This window comes from Ammodytes marinus (assembly GCF_949987685.1).
Source record: "Ammodytes marinus genome assembly, chromosome: 9".
Lineage (NCBI taxonomy): Eukaryota > Metazoa > Chordata > Actinopteri > Uranoscopiformes > Ammodytidae > Ammodytes > Ammodytes marinus.
In genome coordinates, this window is record NC_137213.1 from 13957088 (window position 1) to 13975619 (window position 18532).

The 18532-nt window shown below is 40.5% G+C and overlaps 1 protein-coding gene across 1 annotated transcript; it reads right to left on the bottom strand.

Moving 5' to 3' along the window:
* Positions 1–7693: 7693 nt before the first annotated feature.
* On the bottom strand, positions 7694–15955 carry ccdc13 (coiled-coil domain containing 13; the record flags this gene model as incomplete). The annotated part of the gene is made up of 14 exons (XM_080034036.1): positions 7694–7850; positions 11581–11685; positions 12564–12695; positions 12781–12843; positions 13129–13229; positions 13416–13625; positions 13939–14115; positions 14203–14373; positions 14537–14641; positions 14744–14857; positions 14954–15034; positions 15201–15343; positions 15438–15586; positions 15774–15955. The coding sequence occupies 14 exons, from the start codon at positions 15953–15955 to the stop codon at positions 7694–7696; spliced, it is 1890 nt and encodes a 629-aa protein (XP_079890162.1).
* Positions 15956–18532: the final 2577 nt, after the last annotated feature.

An 18532-nucleotide genomic window follows, 5' to 3' on the forward strand; every position in this document is an offset into this window, starting at 1 on the left:
ATTCACAGCTGCCTTCAATCATCATCAACTGCTCTACATATACCCGGTCCTACCTTCCAGACACTGCCAGATTGTAGCCTCTGTTTTCACACAGTTAGTGCTCTCTCTTGCTCACCTGTTTTCAGCTTCGCTTTTTGCATTTTTTCCTGGTTAACCCCTGTTTCTCTGCCACAGTTCTCCCGGCCTGACTCCAGCCACCAGCTCCAGCCCTAGCTCTCCAGCACTACTCCTCGGACCCCTCCTGCCTGCCTGCTCTATAGTCCAGGCAAAATAGCGTTTTTCGACAGACAAATTGTAAAAGAATTTTTTTCAGCTCAGATAATTTCTATGAGGTGTCCAGAACAACATACTAAAAGTCCTAAGAAATCCTAGTTGAGGAAATATGTTTAATTCTCATCAATCCGAGATGTGTGCCAATAAGGCGAGACACCAATAAATCCCAATAGGGCTATTTTTTTCCTTTAGTCCTATCAAAATGAAACTTTACACAATGAAAGTATCCATGATAATTAACATTTTTTGTATTGCAAGTTTCTTTGAAAATTAATTGTAATATGCAAATGAGCTATACACTAATCGTACACGCCCAAAATAAACCCAAATAGGCTTAATTTTTTCCTTTACTCCTACCACAATAAAACTTTACATAGTAAAAGTATACTAGAAAAGTCACTTTTTTTGTATTACAAGTTGCTTTTTAAATGCATTTGAATATGCACATGAGCTCCACACTTATTGAATATCCAATCATCCTACTGCCAATGGGTGATGGCGATGCTGTTTTTAGACTGGCCTCTAACCTGAAAAACTGCCTGGCTTACCTGCCAGGGGTATAACAGGTGCCTCTCATGAATTAGATTAACCCCTCCCTTAGCTAGTGTCATTCTTTACTTTTTTCAGTGCCATTCCCTTTCCTATGCCAAATAGACGAGACTGAAATGGCATGGATAGAGGAGATTGTCAGACACCTTGGGACCAAGTAACTCCTTTGTCTACTTTATGCACCATACAGTGCTGCTTGAAAGTATGTGAACCCCTTGAGCCTTTATTAATTTTATTTATCAATACCAGTATTTTTTATATGAAATAACAGATTTTTGTTTATCAATTAAACATTTTTCTTTTCCAGAAATCAATTGTTAAAACAGATTTAAAAAAATTATTTGCCAACTTTTGTATGTGAAAAAGTTTGTGAACCCTGAGCTGCATTGGTAATCAGGTGGGCCAAATTTGTGATGAAATGGACCAATGTAATAAAGAAATTGGGTGGCACTAGATAAAACAGAGATCAAACCAGGTCAGTGTAGGCCCACCAAAGTGAACCCATACAGATCAGACTTGCCAAAAGGGAAAGACAATCTCAGAGGATCTCAGGAAGAGAGATGTGATGTTGCACATTTGTCTGGGGACAGCTATCAATTAATTTATTTGGTTCTTGTGCCATAAACAGCTTGTGTGCATTAAGATCAGCATGATGAAACAAGAGTACTAGCAAGTCTGTGTCATCACCTACTGAGACTGTGTCTTTTGTTCTGGCAGAGGCAATGGCAGTTTGGACAATGAGCACATCTGCATCGTGCTTTGTATGGTTTGTGATACACCATTTTTTGTCTTACAAGTTTCTTTGAAAATGAATTTTAATATGCAAATGAGCTATACACTTATCAAATATAGGCTACCCAAATTACATCCGCATAGGCTTAATTTGAACCTTTACTCCTACCACATTAAAACTTTACACAATGAAAGTCTACATGAAAAGTAAAACATTTGTATTAGAAGTTAACTTATAATGGTCAAGGCTTTCCAGAAGGGGTTGGTCGAACGTCAGAACAGGGGTCACATCATACTGCAGAGCTTGAGTTGCCACAAACCTCAATGTTGAGTATATGCAGGATTCATCACTGGGATCAAGATCAATCATTGGAAGGAATGTTACTGAAGCTCTCCCAGAGTGTTCATCTAGAAGATGCAGGATCTGCATCATACCAGACCATGATGGCCTTTGAGAGTGAAGGAGGAGGGTTGTCTTCCACAAAACATCCAGCTGTGATGTTTTGTTATCTGCTGGCAACAGAGCCAGTGGCTGATACACAATAGGCTCACGTATAGGAGGAATCATAAAGTACTGAATGTGTATGCGACCAACTGCAGCAATATCTGCAGCAGTCACTTGGATCTTTAAAAGAAAAAATGAAGCCTATGCGAATAGGCTTATATTTGATTAGAGTATAGCTAATTTGCATATTAAAATCAATTTTCAAAGATAAAAATGGAATATCACAAACCATGCAAAGCACGATGCAGATGTGCTCATTGTCCAAACTGCTATTGCCTCTGCCAGAACAAAAGACACAGTCTCAGTAGGTGATGACACAGACTTGTCAGAACTCTTGTTGCATCATGCTGATCTGAATGCACAGGAGCCGTTTATGGCACAAGAACCAAAGAAAGCAACAAAAACAAGACGGATATGGTGCATAAAGTAGACAAAGGAGTTACTTGGTCCCAAGGTGTGTGACAATCTCTTCTTTCTCCATGCCATTTCAGGCTGTGATTCTACGTCTCATCTATTTGGCATAGGAAAGGGAATGGCACTAGCCTGGAAATCCAGACCTGCCACTAGGCGCTGGCAAGTTAAATGTGCTGCGCCTGTTGGTCTGGGCACTCTCCATTGAAGCTCATTAAATATGTCAAGAAATCCTGAGCTACATTTCAATTGGTTCTATCTGATATGGGCGGGCCAGAGCCCTATGTATGGTGCTCTGGGGCGGACGTAAACGGATGACGACAGTGCGCCGTCGAAGCCGTGATAGTAAACATCAAAGATAGCTGCGGATATGTTGTTTGAGTTTGAGACGGCTTTGGCCTCGACCCTTTAGGTCGAGGCCAAAGCCAAAGGGGGTGGTAGGATGGCCTAGAGGAAAAGGTGGCCGACCAGTAACCATGAGGTCGCTGGTTCGATCCCCGGCACCGGACAGGAGGGTGTTAGTTGTAAAACTAGCAGAGGCTGGTATTGCGTCTACGGTGCCCACCATCTCTACCATTGTGTCCTTGAGCAAGACACTTAACCCCAAAAAAACTGCTCCAGGGGCGCTGTACTGCGGCTGACCCTGCGCTCTGACCCCCTCCGAAGTGTGGTAACTTGAGAGGGGATATGCGAAAAGACAAATTTCAATGTGCCTCGTGTACAACTGACAAATAAAGATAACTTAACTTAACTTAACTTAACTTTACAATTTGGAAGACGGCACTCAATCTTTCATTAGCAAGTAAGAGGAATATTCTGTTTTGCAGACGACCACGGCAAAAGTTAAATTTAACAGTTAATCCCGCTGTTCGCTAAATGAACGGGGCTTAATACGGCACATTGTTCATTGCTCTGATTGGTTGTAGTGCTATCAAATTGCGTGCAGTGGCATTTGAAGAGACAAATCTAATTCATGAGAGGCACCCCTGGCAGGTAAGCCAGGCAGTTTTTCAGGTTTGAGGCCAGTCTAAAAGCAGCATTGCCATCACCCATTGGCAGTAGGATGATTGGATATTCAATAAGTGTGGAGCTCATGTGCATATTCAAATTCATTTAAAAAGAAACTTGTAATACAAAAAAAGTGACTTTTCAAGTATACTTTTACTATGTAAAGTTTTATTGTGGTAGGAGTAAAGGAAACAATTAAGCCGATTTGGGTTTATTTTGGGCATGTACGATTAGTGTATAGCTCATTTGCATATTAAAATTCATTTTCAAAGAAACTTGTAATACAATTTTTTTTTATTTTCATGGATACTTTCATTGTGTAAAGTTTCATTTTGATAGGACTAAGGGAAAAAAATAGCCCTATTGGGATTTATTGGTGTTTCGCCTTATTGGCACACATCTCGGATTGATGAGAATTAAACATATTTCCTCAACTAGGATTTCTTAGGACTTTTAGTATGTTGTTCTGGACACCTCATAGAAATGATCTGAGCTGAAAAAAATTATTTTACAATTTGTCTGTTTTTTGGCCCAAAAATGGGTTACTTTGCCTGGCCTACTAGCCTGCTTCCACTCAGCCCCCTGGACTTGCCCCGTTGCTCTCTCCCTGGACCCCCATGCCAGCCAGTTTCCCTCCCCGGATCACGGTCCTAACACCCTGCTGATTTTCCTTAAATAAATAATCTTTTACTTATACTGTCTCCGCGCCTGTGTCCTCCAGACCCAACCGTTACAAAGAATCCTGAAAGCTAGCCACACATTCCAGAACTAATGTCGGACTAGTAAAATAATGATGGGGTTTGGTCAATTAAGCAAAGCAAATTTTAACACTTGAAAGTAACTCGGAACAAAATCAAATACAACATATTATATTTCAAAAGGTTTTAATAAGATTCAAATGAAAGATAGAACCAGTTAGATTAGAAAACTGGGGGTCAGAACACAGGACCCTTGGAGCCAGCTAGTGTCTGGGGGTCAAAGCATAGGAAAATCAGAACCAGCTAGAACAGCCTGGGACTCAGAACACAGGAGAAGACCCAACTGGATTATAACATCAGCCTGTCATACTCTACAACTAGGCCTACTCTACATTCTGTGAGGGAATTTTGGGTCTTTAGTTGTAATATTAATGGGAAAGATTGAGAGGTCATATATGCCTATCTTGTGTGTCTGTCTCTCAGACTCTAGGTCAGCCTTGGAGCCTGTTAGGAGACACTTAGGTCAGTTGTATAGATACAGTCTCATCTCCTAAGACTCCAGAATGTTATGGTTCACTGTGTTCAGCTCTGAACCAAAACATTGGTACGCTTGGTGCCCGAGCCGGGGAGGTGATAGAGATAGCGCGAGGTTAAAACACAGCTCTAAGCATGAGTTTGTCAGAATTGAAGTGCAAGTCACGAGAGTTGCAGTCCGGTTCTCCTTGGCCAAGTCTGTAATAAATATAGCTTCATAATTCATCCAAGTCTCCTGAAATATTCTTCCACCTGAGTTGACCTCCAACCTTAACAGAACTTCCATCACACATTCCAGCCCTGAAGGTTACAGGGCGTCTTCCTGGTGTATTTCCTTGGCATGATGGCTTTTCTACAATGTGTATGACATTAAAATAAAACATATGTTATGTAATATTAGACTAAACTTAACTTGTGCCTCATGGTGGGGGAAAGTGAGACAGTGGCTCACTTTCCCCCACAGCATTTGGCTCACTTTCCCCCACCACCACAATTTGAGAAAAAACTACCTCTCTTAGCATTTCAGGCTAATCTTCAGTTATCAGCATCACATGGTATCATATGTTGGTAGTTCATCAACACGTATGATAGAAGTTTTTCTACGTGAATACATTTGCTTTGGCACATCAGTTGATTAAGTTGACAGCAAGAAAATTTGCTTTTACATGCATAATACCTATTTTGGTGAAAAAAACATGCTTACCACAGCACAATGAGGTCCTCTCTTTCAGGGCCATGGGGAAATGAGAGGGGCTTGAAAACATATATCTCACATGACCACAAATGTTTTCCATTGCCTAGATACATGGGGTGGCTCACATTACCCGATGCCTCAGATTCCCCCGTTCTCCCCTATATACAGTCATATGAAAAAGTTTGGGAACCCCTCTCAGCCGGCATTATAATTGACTCTGCTTTCACAAAAAAAATATAAAAGTGGTATGTCTTTAATTTACTAGGAACAGCTAAGTACTGGGATGTTTTCCAAACAAAGATTTTTTGAAAAGCAGTATTTGGATTTATGAAATAAAATAAAATGTGAAAAACTGGCTGTGCAAAAATATAGGAACCCTTGTGGTTTTGTTGATTTGAATGTCTGTAACAGCATGTAAAACTGATGACTTTAAACACAAAGTTGGTTGGATTATGTTGTTAAGCCTTGAACCTCATAGAAATGTCTGTTTGATCATGAGAAAATGTATTTTAGGTGCCTAAATGCAAGTTGCACTTCTCTTTGACTCTCTGCTGAAGTGAGACAGAATGGGATCATCAAAACAGCTCCCAAAAGATCTGAAAAACAAAGATTGTTCATTGTCATGGTTTAGGGGAAGGCTACAAGAAGCTTTCCCAAAGGTTTCAATTGTCAATTTCGACTGTAGGGAACGTTGTCAGGAAATGGAAGGACACAGGCATAGTGGCAGTTAAACCCAGGCATGGCAGACCAAGAAAAAAACAGGAGCGGCATAGGTGGAGGATTGTGAGAATGGTTGCACACAACCCAAAGATCACCTCCAAAGACCTGCAAGAACATCTGGCTGCAGATTGTGTATCTGTACATTGTTCAACAATTCAGCGCAATTTGCACCAAAACATCTGCTTTTTATAAAGACCAAATAACTTAATTTTTGTCTCATCAGTCCAAAGCATTTTCTTCCAATATGAAGCTGGCATGTCTAAATGAGCTTTTGCATACTCCATGCAACTGTATCTGTGGCGTGGGCGCAGAAAGGGCTTCCTTCTCATCACCCGGCCATACAGATGTTTTGGTGCAAATTGCACTGAATTGTAGAACCATGTACAGATACACAATCTGCAGCCAGATGTTCTTGCAGGTCTTTGGAGGTGATCTTTGGGTTGTGTGCAACCATTCTCACAATCCGCCGCATATGCCGCTCTTGTACTTTTCTTGGTCTGCTAGACCTGGGTTTAACTGCAACTGTGCCTGTGTCCTTCCATTCCCTGACAACGTTCCTTACAGTAGAAATTGACAATTGAAACCTTTGGGAAAGCTTCTTGTAGCCTTCCCCTAAACCATGAGAATGAACAATCTTTGTTTTTAAGATCTTTTGGGAGCTGTTTTGATGATCACATTCTGTCTCACTTCTGCAGAGTCAAAGAGAAGTGGAACTTGCATTTAGGCACCTAATATACATTTTATCATGATTAAACAGACCTTTATATGAGGTTCAAGGCTTAACAACATAATCCAACCAATTTTGTGTTTAAAGTCCTCAGTTTTACATGCTGTTACATGCATTAAAATCAGCAAGACCACAAGGGTTCCCATATTTTTGCACAGCCAGTTTTTCACATTTTATTTAATTTCATAAAACTAAATACTGCTTTTCAAAAAATCTTTGTTTGGAAAACATCCCAGTACTTAGCTGTTCCTGGTAAATTAAAGACATACCACTTTTATCTTTTTTTTGTGTGAAAGCAGAGTCATTTATAATGCCGGCTGAGAGGGATTCCCAAACTTTTTCATATGACTGTATATTTTCTCAATTTTTTTTTAATACATATTTCTTCTGCATGCTTGTGCATGTTGCCCGCAAAAAAGAAAACCGATTGTAGAATCCAGTTGGTTCGTAGACGGTTTATGAGATGATGGGCCACTGGGTGCAGACTCAGAAAAGGCCCCCCCACTCCTACCTATCCAGTCAGGTACACTGACTTTTCTTACATATACAGTACAATTATTGGTAAAAACATATTAAGGAAGTCAGTATTTCCCACAGGATTTAGGGATACTAGCTACTTTTTATGAACAGTATAATTTACACATATAAATCTTATTCCTGTATGTGTGTGGGGGCCCTGAAGGCTCATCATGAAGCCCCTTAGACAGAGCTAGTGTGGGGCCCCCAGAGGGCGGGGCCCCATTCAATTGAATGGGTTGAAACATAGCTAAGGCCGCTACTGTTGTGAACTATAAGAGATTAAGGTAAAACTACAGAAATCAGCAGAGTGTAATCTGGGCTGCTCATTCACACATCTCCAGAAGGCTGCAGATCCCAGTGTTAGCGATGGCATTCACGTGCAAAATGTCAATGCCAATTATGTCGACACGTGTTAAGGCACCTGTTAAACTAATGCCTGTTTTGGTCTTGTCCTCCAGGCGGCTGACATACTGAGGATATCTGCACCAGTGAGAATGGACACACATGACACGGTCAGTGAGTCAAACATCCAGCTGCTCTTCTAATTTTGGCTCTAAATAAATACTTCAAGTCTTAATGTACACAATGTGAGCGTGTTTTTGTTGTATGACAGTGGTAGTTACATTCAAATGCAACACGGTCACTTGACGTGTAGGCCCAACTTGATATTGGATTCAAACAGTTGTTGACAGGACCTTCATCTGATGCGGGTGATTTCTGAAGAAATTTATTATTTCCGTGTTTGACAGAAACACAAAGAGCAATTGAATTTAGATTGATAATATCTTTCTAACGAGCCACCAGTCAAGGGTGAGAGCGACGTTACTACAGCGATAGTAAAGCATTTTGCTGCAGAGCATGAAGGGCTTCAGTTTTGTCCAGATATGTTTGTTTTTCGAGAAGTGCTGTCACCATTTCATTCTCACAAGGCCTTTGCACTCTTATCCTGCAAAGTATCTCAAAAGCAAAAAAAAAAAATTATTACAGAAATGTCACAGTGTATTTTTACCTTTTTACTGTATTTCTGCTTGTCTTTATTATATACAGTTCAGCCTCTACAAGAAGAGTTTAGCCTACTATCGTTGTTGTATCCATCATATTTATTCACTCCTTACTTACAAAAGCTGGAAGACCACTTTTCTTTACAGTCTATTAACATAACTAGGTCACCACAATGGCCATTAAAATGTATTCTATTGAACAGATACTGCACAACAGTTTAAGCGTACTGGAAACGTTTAATTGGCATTATAGGTTTGAGACCGCATCATTGACAATAACAGTTCACTGGCAGCCAGAAAAAAAAACAATCAAAGGTGGTTGATATAGTGTTGCGTGACTGCCATCACACTGCCATCTAGTGATGTCATCTGTATTAAAACCAGATTTCTAAAAAGGACATAATGGTATTGACTTGACACCTCACTGCCTTGAACAATGCCAACGTTTGAAAATGAGCAAACGTAACTTCAAAGGTTTGAAATATAAAGAACAAGAGGCGGAGATGATCACATTGTCTCATCAAGATCAGAAAATGTGCTGCCTATGTGTGGTGGTTGACTTTAGTAAACACCTCTGTACTTGATTTTGAATATCATTGTCAGCCTCAGTTTAACTCATCCTATACAAAGCCTGTTCTGATCGACATTTCTCTTGTTAAAAAAAGTGCTAATCACTACCTCACCACTGTCTTAGTTAAGATAATATATCATTACTTTATTTCTACTTACAGTAAATGAGCACATTAGGACTCCGCTGTTTATTTTCTTTCCATTACATGTAAATGAGAAGCACTAGGAGATGAATGGACTCATAGAGGCACGGACCGTATTCTGGCCTGAGTAAAGTTCACAGATCCCTCATATACTGATGGCTAACTTTAACCTCTGCGTTCACAGCTCCACTATTTACTTTAGTTTCTGGATGCAGTCAATGGTCGGCAGGAAGCATTGGTCCAGAACGAGGGAATACCTCTGAGGAGAAGGATGGAGAAAGGAGTCATTCAAACCTGGAATGACAAATAGGTGAGGCTGTTTACGTATGCTGTGTTTACATAAGTTTGTGTTTGGTTTGGTGGGTTATTGGGCATTTTGGAATAAATCTACACCTTTCTGCGTAATACAGCTACATAAAACAATATTAAAATTGTTTGGTGAAGTGTAATTTATTTGAAAGCGATGACACTCTTTAATCACTGAAGTCAGCAAGAGTGGTCAAATTAAACTCTGACAACATTGGTTTTGCACTGAAATGACACAGACATGTGGACATTTAACAGCAATAAACTTGATTTAAACCCAAAAGCTGGCAACATTGGCCTTATTCGTATCAACTGCCACAGGTTCAGAAATTAAAGCGTTAGATCACAGGTTCGTTGAAAAAAAATCTTCTACAAGCTCCCAAACACTGAATTAATTTGTATATCACGTTGGGTAATGACAGATTAAAAAAATTAAAAAAATAATTAAGTGAAACATTTCCCCTGGAATCAGAGGCAGTAGGAGAGCATGACAAGTATTTGCTCCATCCGTCCTGCAGGAGATGTAGTCGTGAGGCTAATGGTATCTAATCTATTCCTCCAATGACACATCCCACTCTGCTACCTTACATTAAAGGCTGCCTCACCTTTCTATCCAGGAGGTATTCAACACAAGCTGTTTTTTGTTACTCTGAGCATAAAGGATTTCTTCATCACGTCCAAACTCTGATATTTTTGTCTTGTGGCACTTTCTCGCTCAGTCCAATGGGGACCTGCCAATCTCCCACAGGGTCCTGGAAGACATAGTGCGGTATTTGAAGCAGCACACTAACTCAGCCATGGTTTTAAATTAAGCGTGATGTGGAGGGAGAGGAGAAGGGGGGATTTTCTGCTGAAATCCTTTTGGCTACATCGGAAGAAAATCACTCGGATGTTAGTACGAATGTAGAGGTCACTCCCGACAGGCCAACGCATATCCAGACAACCTTTGGATTAAGAAGCTAGGATCGCATAATGTACATACGTGCGGCATGCTCTGGGGAGTGTATGGAGGACTACAGTGGGAGTTTGTGCAGCTCGAGTCCGCATTCATATTCAACCACTATTCCCACACAGCTGGTTTCGGGTCAGAAATGATTAGCAGTAATATTTAAATGGTATATTGAAGTTTTTGGGAACTTAACTGGGGTGCTTACTATTTGGATGGGCCTTTCACACATTTATGTACAACCCTTTAGAGCCAAAAAAAACTTGAAACTCCAGGAGGGTCATAGCCATAAAGGTAAACAATGTACTAAAACATTTGGAGAAAATGTGGCTCCCTTTTCATTGATTAAACAGACATTGTCGCTCTTTTTACCTGCATTGCACCTAAGGTTGCCAGCGGTGGGGAAAAAAACAAATCAAATGTGACATTTATAAAACAGCAAGATGATAACATATGAAACCATGGGGAGACAACCCATTAGCATTTTGAACGCAATCTGAAAGCTCTGCTACTCAAGGTACTCAAGTGGTTGAACTGAGGACACAAATGCACAAAGAAACCAAAAAAGACACGACAGGGACCTGTATGATGTTTTTTGTGACAGAAGAGGAGAGTCTTTTTCCAGCAGGCTGCTGTTTGTCACTTGTGACAGGAGAAGGTAGGGCTCAGCTGGACGTGAGGTTGAGCAGCGACCAGCCAGCTCCCCTGGTTAGTGTCTTGTCTGGGCTGTCACGGAGCCCGGAGGAAAACATGCTTGACTTGTCTCATCACGTCACTGCAGAGCTGCGGGTCATGGTGGAGAGTGCTCTTTAGCGATGCCCTCAGCGCCTCCATGTCCGCCAGCACAATGTCCAGCAAGGAGATAACACACAACGGCATGCAGGCCAAACACAAGGGTTTGGATTCAGCACAGTCCGTAGGCAGCATGCGTGTCCATTGCCCTGCATAATTATTTCTGTAATCTGGTGTAAATTTTGTAGTTCTAAAAAACCCCGAAAAAAAACTTGCCTTTCTTCTGAACACATTCACAGTCTTTTGTCTGTGGAGAGTTCAGCTGTTGCTCACAGACTCCGCCCACCACGGCGCTGAGTGACACTGCTCCAGATGGACAGAGACGTGCAAGCCACAAGTGAGAGAGACAAGGGAGAAATTGATGAGACCATTTAGAAAAATGAAGAAAATAAAATGAAAATCTGCTTGACAATCATTGTGCTGTGACCAAGCCATGAAATACCTGTCCTTACTTTGAATCTAATTTCTCCAGCTGCTGCTCAAGGACCTCTATCCTGCGGTGTTCCTCCAGGTACTTCTGTTCTGCCTCCAAAAACATCTGCTGCATCTCTTTCTCTCTACAAGATTAAAGCATAGTTTCTGATAGTTACAAATTTGTTTAGATGTATTTTTAGAAACATTCCTCTTGATGGTGACTGTATGGATTGATTAATGAAACTTAAGTTATAGCTACATAGATAGATTAAGATGTACTTACTTTTTCTAATGATGAAATTATAAACCTGTTTTATTTTATATGACCTGTATAATTATTTATTAATAACATAATCCATTTTCAGATTTAGTTTAAGTGTAAAGAGTAGAAAAGTAAGTTGTTTTGCCTTGACCTCTTGTACATGCTTAGAAGTGTAGCAAAATTACTCAATATCTTCATACTGACTTAAGATTCTGTCAAATGTTTGGTTTCAGGGCACTCTTCGGTCATGATTTTGAAAATACATTATAAAAAAATCAAAGACCCATATTGAAACAACTGTGCATTCCTCGGAAAGCAAATACAAGTGTGAATTTACGGACTACAAACTAATAGAATGTAAAAGTGGTTCAGCATTTATTCCAAACCTTATTAGAAACTGTCACCTTTATGGTTGTGAAACACAATATCCAAATTTAAAAATAAAAAAAAAATCATGTGACTAATTTTAAATTTACAATTAGGATGATGCTCTTCCTTATTTTAGCTGTATTGCTGTGTGCTAAGTAATCTCAGACTCGACCACAGACAACCATGAAAAAGTTCTTGCTCATGAAGAAAATGTAATGTCAGTGCTGCTGTTGGAATCAATATACAATGTTTAAAAGCTACACATGAAGTGCCATTTTTAGGTTGATGTCTTGTCCAAGATATTGATTTCAAATAACACCATGTACAGCTGACGGTAGAAAAAAAGGGAGCAAGAAGTGAGAAAAAAGGCTATATCTCTAGTATGTTTACTTTGTTTGTAGAACGTTAACCAGCTCAAGGAGTCTGTCCTTCTCCAAACAGAGGATATTGTATTCAACACATTGTGTCATCAGTGCGCTCACATCGGCTGAACATTGCGGACATTTTGAAGAACTTGGACCCCTGAGAATAAATTGATATAACATTAAAACACATTGATGTGTAATTGTGCACAAGGAAAATGATGAATAGCTTTATTTCCACTTACTTGAATTCAATACTATTTCCCACAGCAGGCAGCACCAGTTTATGACCAAATTTAGAAACCAATCTGGAAAACCAGTTAACCGACATATTAACAAATACGTAATTGGAATTCACTAACAACGATGTGAGGCACCCAACAAAATCAATAATCAGATTACAGAAAGCTCCCTTTTAGCCAGATTATTAACCCTTATTTTGTAAGATTTGATGTCTTAAAACAATGAACAGTAAGCAGCAGAAAAGTAAGATCAGAAGTTGGCATGACTGCCAGTGACTTATTTGATTAAAGTAAAATAACAATATTCATACACCAATGATGGTTTAGCATGATTACCATTAGCACACATACCCTGAAGATGTTGTCATTCTCTTGTTAATGTCTCCCTCTTCAGGGTGAAACCCAGAACTGCAGGTTGACTTGAGGCTGGATTGACTTTCCACGCCCTCTCCCTGCATCAGTTGTGTACATACGGTGCATTCAATGCATTAAAGTGAATGACCAAGGATTTGTAGAAAGGTTTGAATGGACAAATAACTTTTCAATTCAAGCTGTTGGTTTGCAATGATGTGAAATACAACATTATTTCTGGTGAGATGCGTTTCGATATCATTGCTATGATATATCTGTATCTTTACCTTGACAGGAAGCTGCCTGATTTGCTCCTGTAGTTCTTTGATCTTGGCCTCTTTGTCACTGACCAGCTCCTTAAGCTTCTGGATGAGAGCATTGTTCACTGAAGGCTCACCGCTCAGTTGCTGTCCTGGGCTCTGCTGATCCTCCTTGTTCTGTACATTCTGCTGTTGGCTGAGCCGTCTCAGCACCTCCTGCATCTGGGTCTGCTGCTTCTGCCCGAGGTAGAAGGGGTAGGTAATGTTGACAACAATGTAGTCAAACACCGGCTTAACACACTTTCTTCAGTTGTTGACTTGTTTCAACCCACACATTTGATGTGAAAACTCAGATTATTTAGTGTTATTTGGTCTGTGTAACAATAAACAGAATTGTGTAGACAATAAAAGATATTTATACATTGATTGCCTTTCATCGAGCATTTGCATATAAGATTCACATTGTCAGATGGGCCCTAAACATGGTAAAACACACCATATTATATTTATAAAACAAGATACAAGACACTACATTAAATAAATGTCTTACCAGCAGAGCATCTACAAGCTCATTGTCATGTTTGCCTTTCTCCAGGAGGGTGGAGATCTGGTTCTTCAGAGTTTTCATTTCCGCAGACAGAGATTTGTTCCTGGCTTTAGAAGCCTCCATCTTCTTCTTCACATCCTCGTGGTCTTTCTGGAGGGCCTCATGATCCACTGAGATCTTCTGTAAAGGTGCAGAAGCAGGGGCAGGGCGTTGGTACATTGACACAAATTACTACTTCAATTTATAAAAAAATAAATCTTTACACACCTCAAAAGCCTCTCTCTTCTCCTTCTCAATGGTGCGAATGTAGCTGACGTTCCTGTCTTGAGGAGGGGTTTTCTGAAGAGCCCCCATGCCCAGAAACTCTTCCTCTACACTCAGGACACTGGACTGTCTTCGCTGAGATGATCCTTTCAGCTGCTGTTCAAGGTCCCGCAACTGTGCACAATAATAAATTCAGGTTTGTGTTATGTACAGTATCTCTGGCATCTTTAATAAACAACTTCACAGAGCGCTGTATTAACTCTGTAAAGCATTGCGTTACTTTGATGTGAATAGCATTTATGACTTAGGCTATAAAGTCATTTTTAGCTAAGCTTACCCTTGTCTGAAGAGCCAGTATCTGCTGAGAGCGACCTCGAAAGCTCCCTGGGCTGCTTAGTAAATGCTGAAGGTTGACCTCCTCCCCGACCTCACTGATCAAAACCTACAGCACATTCATATATTGGTATACAGCTGTCAACAAGAATTAATGTGACATTCTTATTGAGCAGTTAGACTTAAAGCAAGGGGGGGGGGGGGGTATTACCCTCTGAGCTATTTTCAACTCCTGTTTGACGGATTGAACCTGATTGCGATACTCGATGACTTTCAGCTGGGAAGCAGCTAATTTTTCTTGCAGAGATTTCACCACTGGAATTTCCTGTTGTTGTTAACAAATGATATATGATCCCGATTAAGATTGAGTAGCAATTAGGGTTAAGACGACATCTTTCTGAATTTTCACATCATTAATTACCTCACAGTCTTCAGATGACCTCTTATTCTGGGACTTTGTATCAATCTTTTGGCTAGATGAAAGGTGCACCAAAGCCTGCAGCTATAGAAAGTAGTATAACAGTACATTTATTAATTAATGTATTCCCTCTGTAATTAATCAAATCATATCACAAATAGCATTATACACAACGTATCATATTTGTTAAAAAAAAATATCTAACTAAATTAGTCAGATTAGATCATACACAAAGGCAAAGCTAAATTACTTCTTTCTCCAGCTCTTTGACTCTGTTGCTGCTCTGCTTGGATTTAATCTTTTCCCGCTCAATTTCAGCAGTTAGCTCTCTATTCTTCTTGGACAGCTCAACGATCTTGGTGGCTGCTATATCCCCTCCCAAGCCAGATGTGCCTAAACAGATGAGTGGATATGTCATGAGTAAGCTGGTACACACATCATGAAAAGTCCCTGCTGTGCACAATACATGGAAGTCATAGTGTTTTACCTGCTAAAGCCAGTCGCTCCTCCTCTCTTTTTTTGCACAGGTGTTTAATTTCAAAATCTTTTTCACTCAAAAGTTTGAAGAGTCGACCGTTTTCATCTTTAAGCTCTCTCAGTTGGTCCAGCACATGTTGATTTTCATTCTGTAGCAGTCTATAGGGAGGTGATTAAAACAAACACTACATGGATGAGAATGATTCATGTAGGTGATCCATAATTCCAATTAAGAATTATGATGTGTGCTTATTTATATGTTTTTGTTGAATCAATACTACAGTGTGAAAACTATTTAAGACTGCACACTTTTGTAAACATTTATCTCAGCCTTTGTAAGACCCACCTTTCTTCAAGATTCTCTGCCTGAATACCTTGCTTAGAGAGATCCAAATCATCCTGGGTGACACTGTCATTAAGCTTATCCGGTTCTTTCTCCTTTTTTCTATTCAGTTTCCTTTGCTCCTGCTGTTTTTGTAGCGCTTGGAACTGAAGCCGCAGGTCATTCAGTTCATCGCCGTGTTCCATGATCTATGTTTAGAATAGGGAGAACATTGAATTGTAATGCTGCAGAACAGTTAAGCATAGGCCTAGATTACAGTTGTTGGTTATGTGTGTTTTGGCTGAATGAAAAATAATCGTGACCAATGACCATGCAGCGTGGCAATCCTAGCTAAAACAGTTTTTCTAACAGACCATACCCAGGGGGCAAAACCCCCTTTTTTCTGAAAACAGACATGGGCTGTTGTAAAAGGTTGTTCACCAGAAATTATGTCTAGGACCTTCAAGGATCACAACCTGGTCAACTACCTGCTGGAAATAAGCTACAGGGGGCCGGAAAATTAGTTTCCAAACAGAACAGATTTGGGATACAGCCTTTTTTCTTTTAATAAATAATAAAATACTATACAGGTCTTAAAAATTCCTTTTTCGTCAATTTTTAAGGGGAACATGTCTCATAAATCAGACAATGAACAACATATGACAAAATCCTTTTGTAATCCTTCAGAGTGCTAAGAATGATTATGGAACGTTTAGTCGATGTAAGTGCTTAAGAAAATTAGATTTTTGGGTCCGAGTAGTGAAAAAAACTATCAAATCATGTTTATTTAACCACTATCAAACCAGAATTATTACACGATTTCTCACAGAGGAAGTGTATTATGTAGAAAAATAACCTACCTATTTCGGCCCCCTGTAGCTTTCCAGCAGGTAGTTGACCAGGTTGTCCACCCAGGTTGTGATCCTTGAAGGTCCTAGATATCATTTCTGGCGAACAACCTTTTACAACAGCCCATGCCTGTCATTTTGCCCCCTGGGTACCAAGTTATATTAATGGTTGTTCGAATAAACGCATACACCTTAATGATCCTTGTGAAAGTAGAAGCAAAACAATACTCTTTCCCTGCGAGGTAGGTAGGTTGTTATGGCTGACTCCGCTGGTAGCATAGCAAGGTGTGAGTCTAAAGAGACTGAAACTCGTTAGCCTACTCCAGTCTTGTTAGATAAAAAGTTATATCTGCTAGGTAACGTAGTGAGAACTCGCAGCTCTCATATCCTAGTTTCCCTCAGTTTTTCATACAGGCCTAAATGTTCTATAAAGAGAAAACGCTCACCTGTCATTTATCCAAGTAAAAGAAAATAAAAAAAAAACGGAGAAGTTTTGAACTGTATACTTTTTGTAGGTCCTCTTATAAAAAGATCTGTCCGGGTCATGGACCTATTATAAGAGGGTCTGGGTCTGGGTCATGTCAAGAATCCTCAGCAGCTTCCTACCTTTGGCGACGCTACTGTGTCCATAGCAACTGCACTCGAGAGACTTCGGAAGGTCTCGCGGGAGCAAGGCTGTAGTCATGGTAACAGGAGGTCGCAACAAACAGCTAGAGCAGAGCAGCAGCAGTTCACCGGTCTAACATGGACCTAAAACAGTGGTTCTGATTTGCTCTATCGGCCCGCTGTAGCTTTCCAGCAGCTAGTTGACCAGGTTTTTTTAAAAGGGGTTTTGCCCCCTAGTGTGCATTGTAGGCCTATGTCCGTAAAATCTAAATGAAGGGGAATCTTTAAAGCAGGTCACCTCAAGGTAAAATAAATAAAATAGAAAAGAATATTCTGACTCAGAGCCACCAAGTTAGGCGTTTGCAATATCCTTCATGACCGCAAGGTGGCGGGAAACTCCACAAAGCAGCTTTTGTCATAGGCCTACTGCTGGCAAAGGTAGTCTCAGTTATGCCAAATGGGTAGGCTAGGCCTACATAGAAAATAGTAGGCTTAGTTTTATTTTGTCAAGTTTAAAGATACTCCCATACATAGGCTACAGTCAAACACTCATGCATATAGGCTTAGCCTACAAGTTGTAGAGGTCTGATAAATTAAAAGAAAAGGACCAGAAGGAAAATAAAGTGAAATGTAGGCTATAATTTCTCATCTGATAGAGAATCCTTAGTGTGCTCCACAAGTAGCCTACCTCTGGCCGTCCCTCAACCAAGGTTTGGAGGCAGAAACCACCGATTTGGTAGGCCTATAGGCCCAATTCCATATGGTCATGCATGATTACAGGGAGGCACGCGCACGCCCCCCCCCCCCCCCCCCACACACACACACACACACACACACACACACTCTCACCACGGCCTGCACCCCCTCTCCGCCCCCGTACACTTTGCCCTGCTGTGCTCCCGCGATTGCTCTGTAAACAATCTCATAGCCTATGTCCTCTTTCCCATCTCCTGCTCCCTCACATCAATTTGACAGAGCATAAATATATAGCCTATAATGTATAGGCTAGGCTATAGGCTACTGTATAGGCTCATGTCCATGTATAGGCTAGATTACAATAAATATGCCCGTCGCATTTCTTCACCGTGCGCAGGACAAGATGTTTTTGCCCCACATTCCCATGCGCACTTCGGTAGAGTCAGAGTGCTGATGGGCGCGCACTAATGAGCAGCTTAGCACACACCCGACCCTCCTCAGGAGTTATTACGAAATATACGAGTAGCCTACGTGACATACTTGATTTGGGTGTGCTACAGTGACACCTGATAAGCCTACATGGGAAACATTTCCCTGGATTTCCAGGTAGACTCATTGTGTAGCCTACTTAAT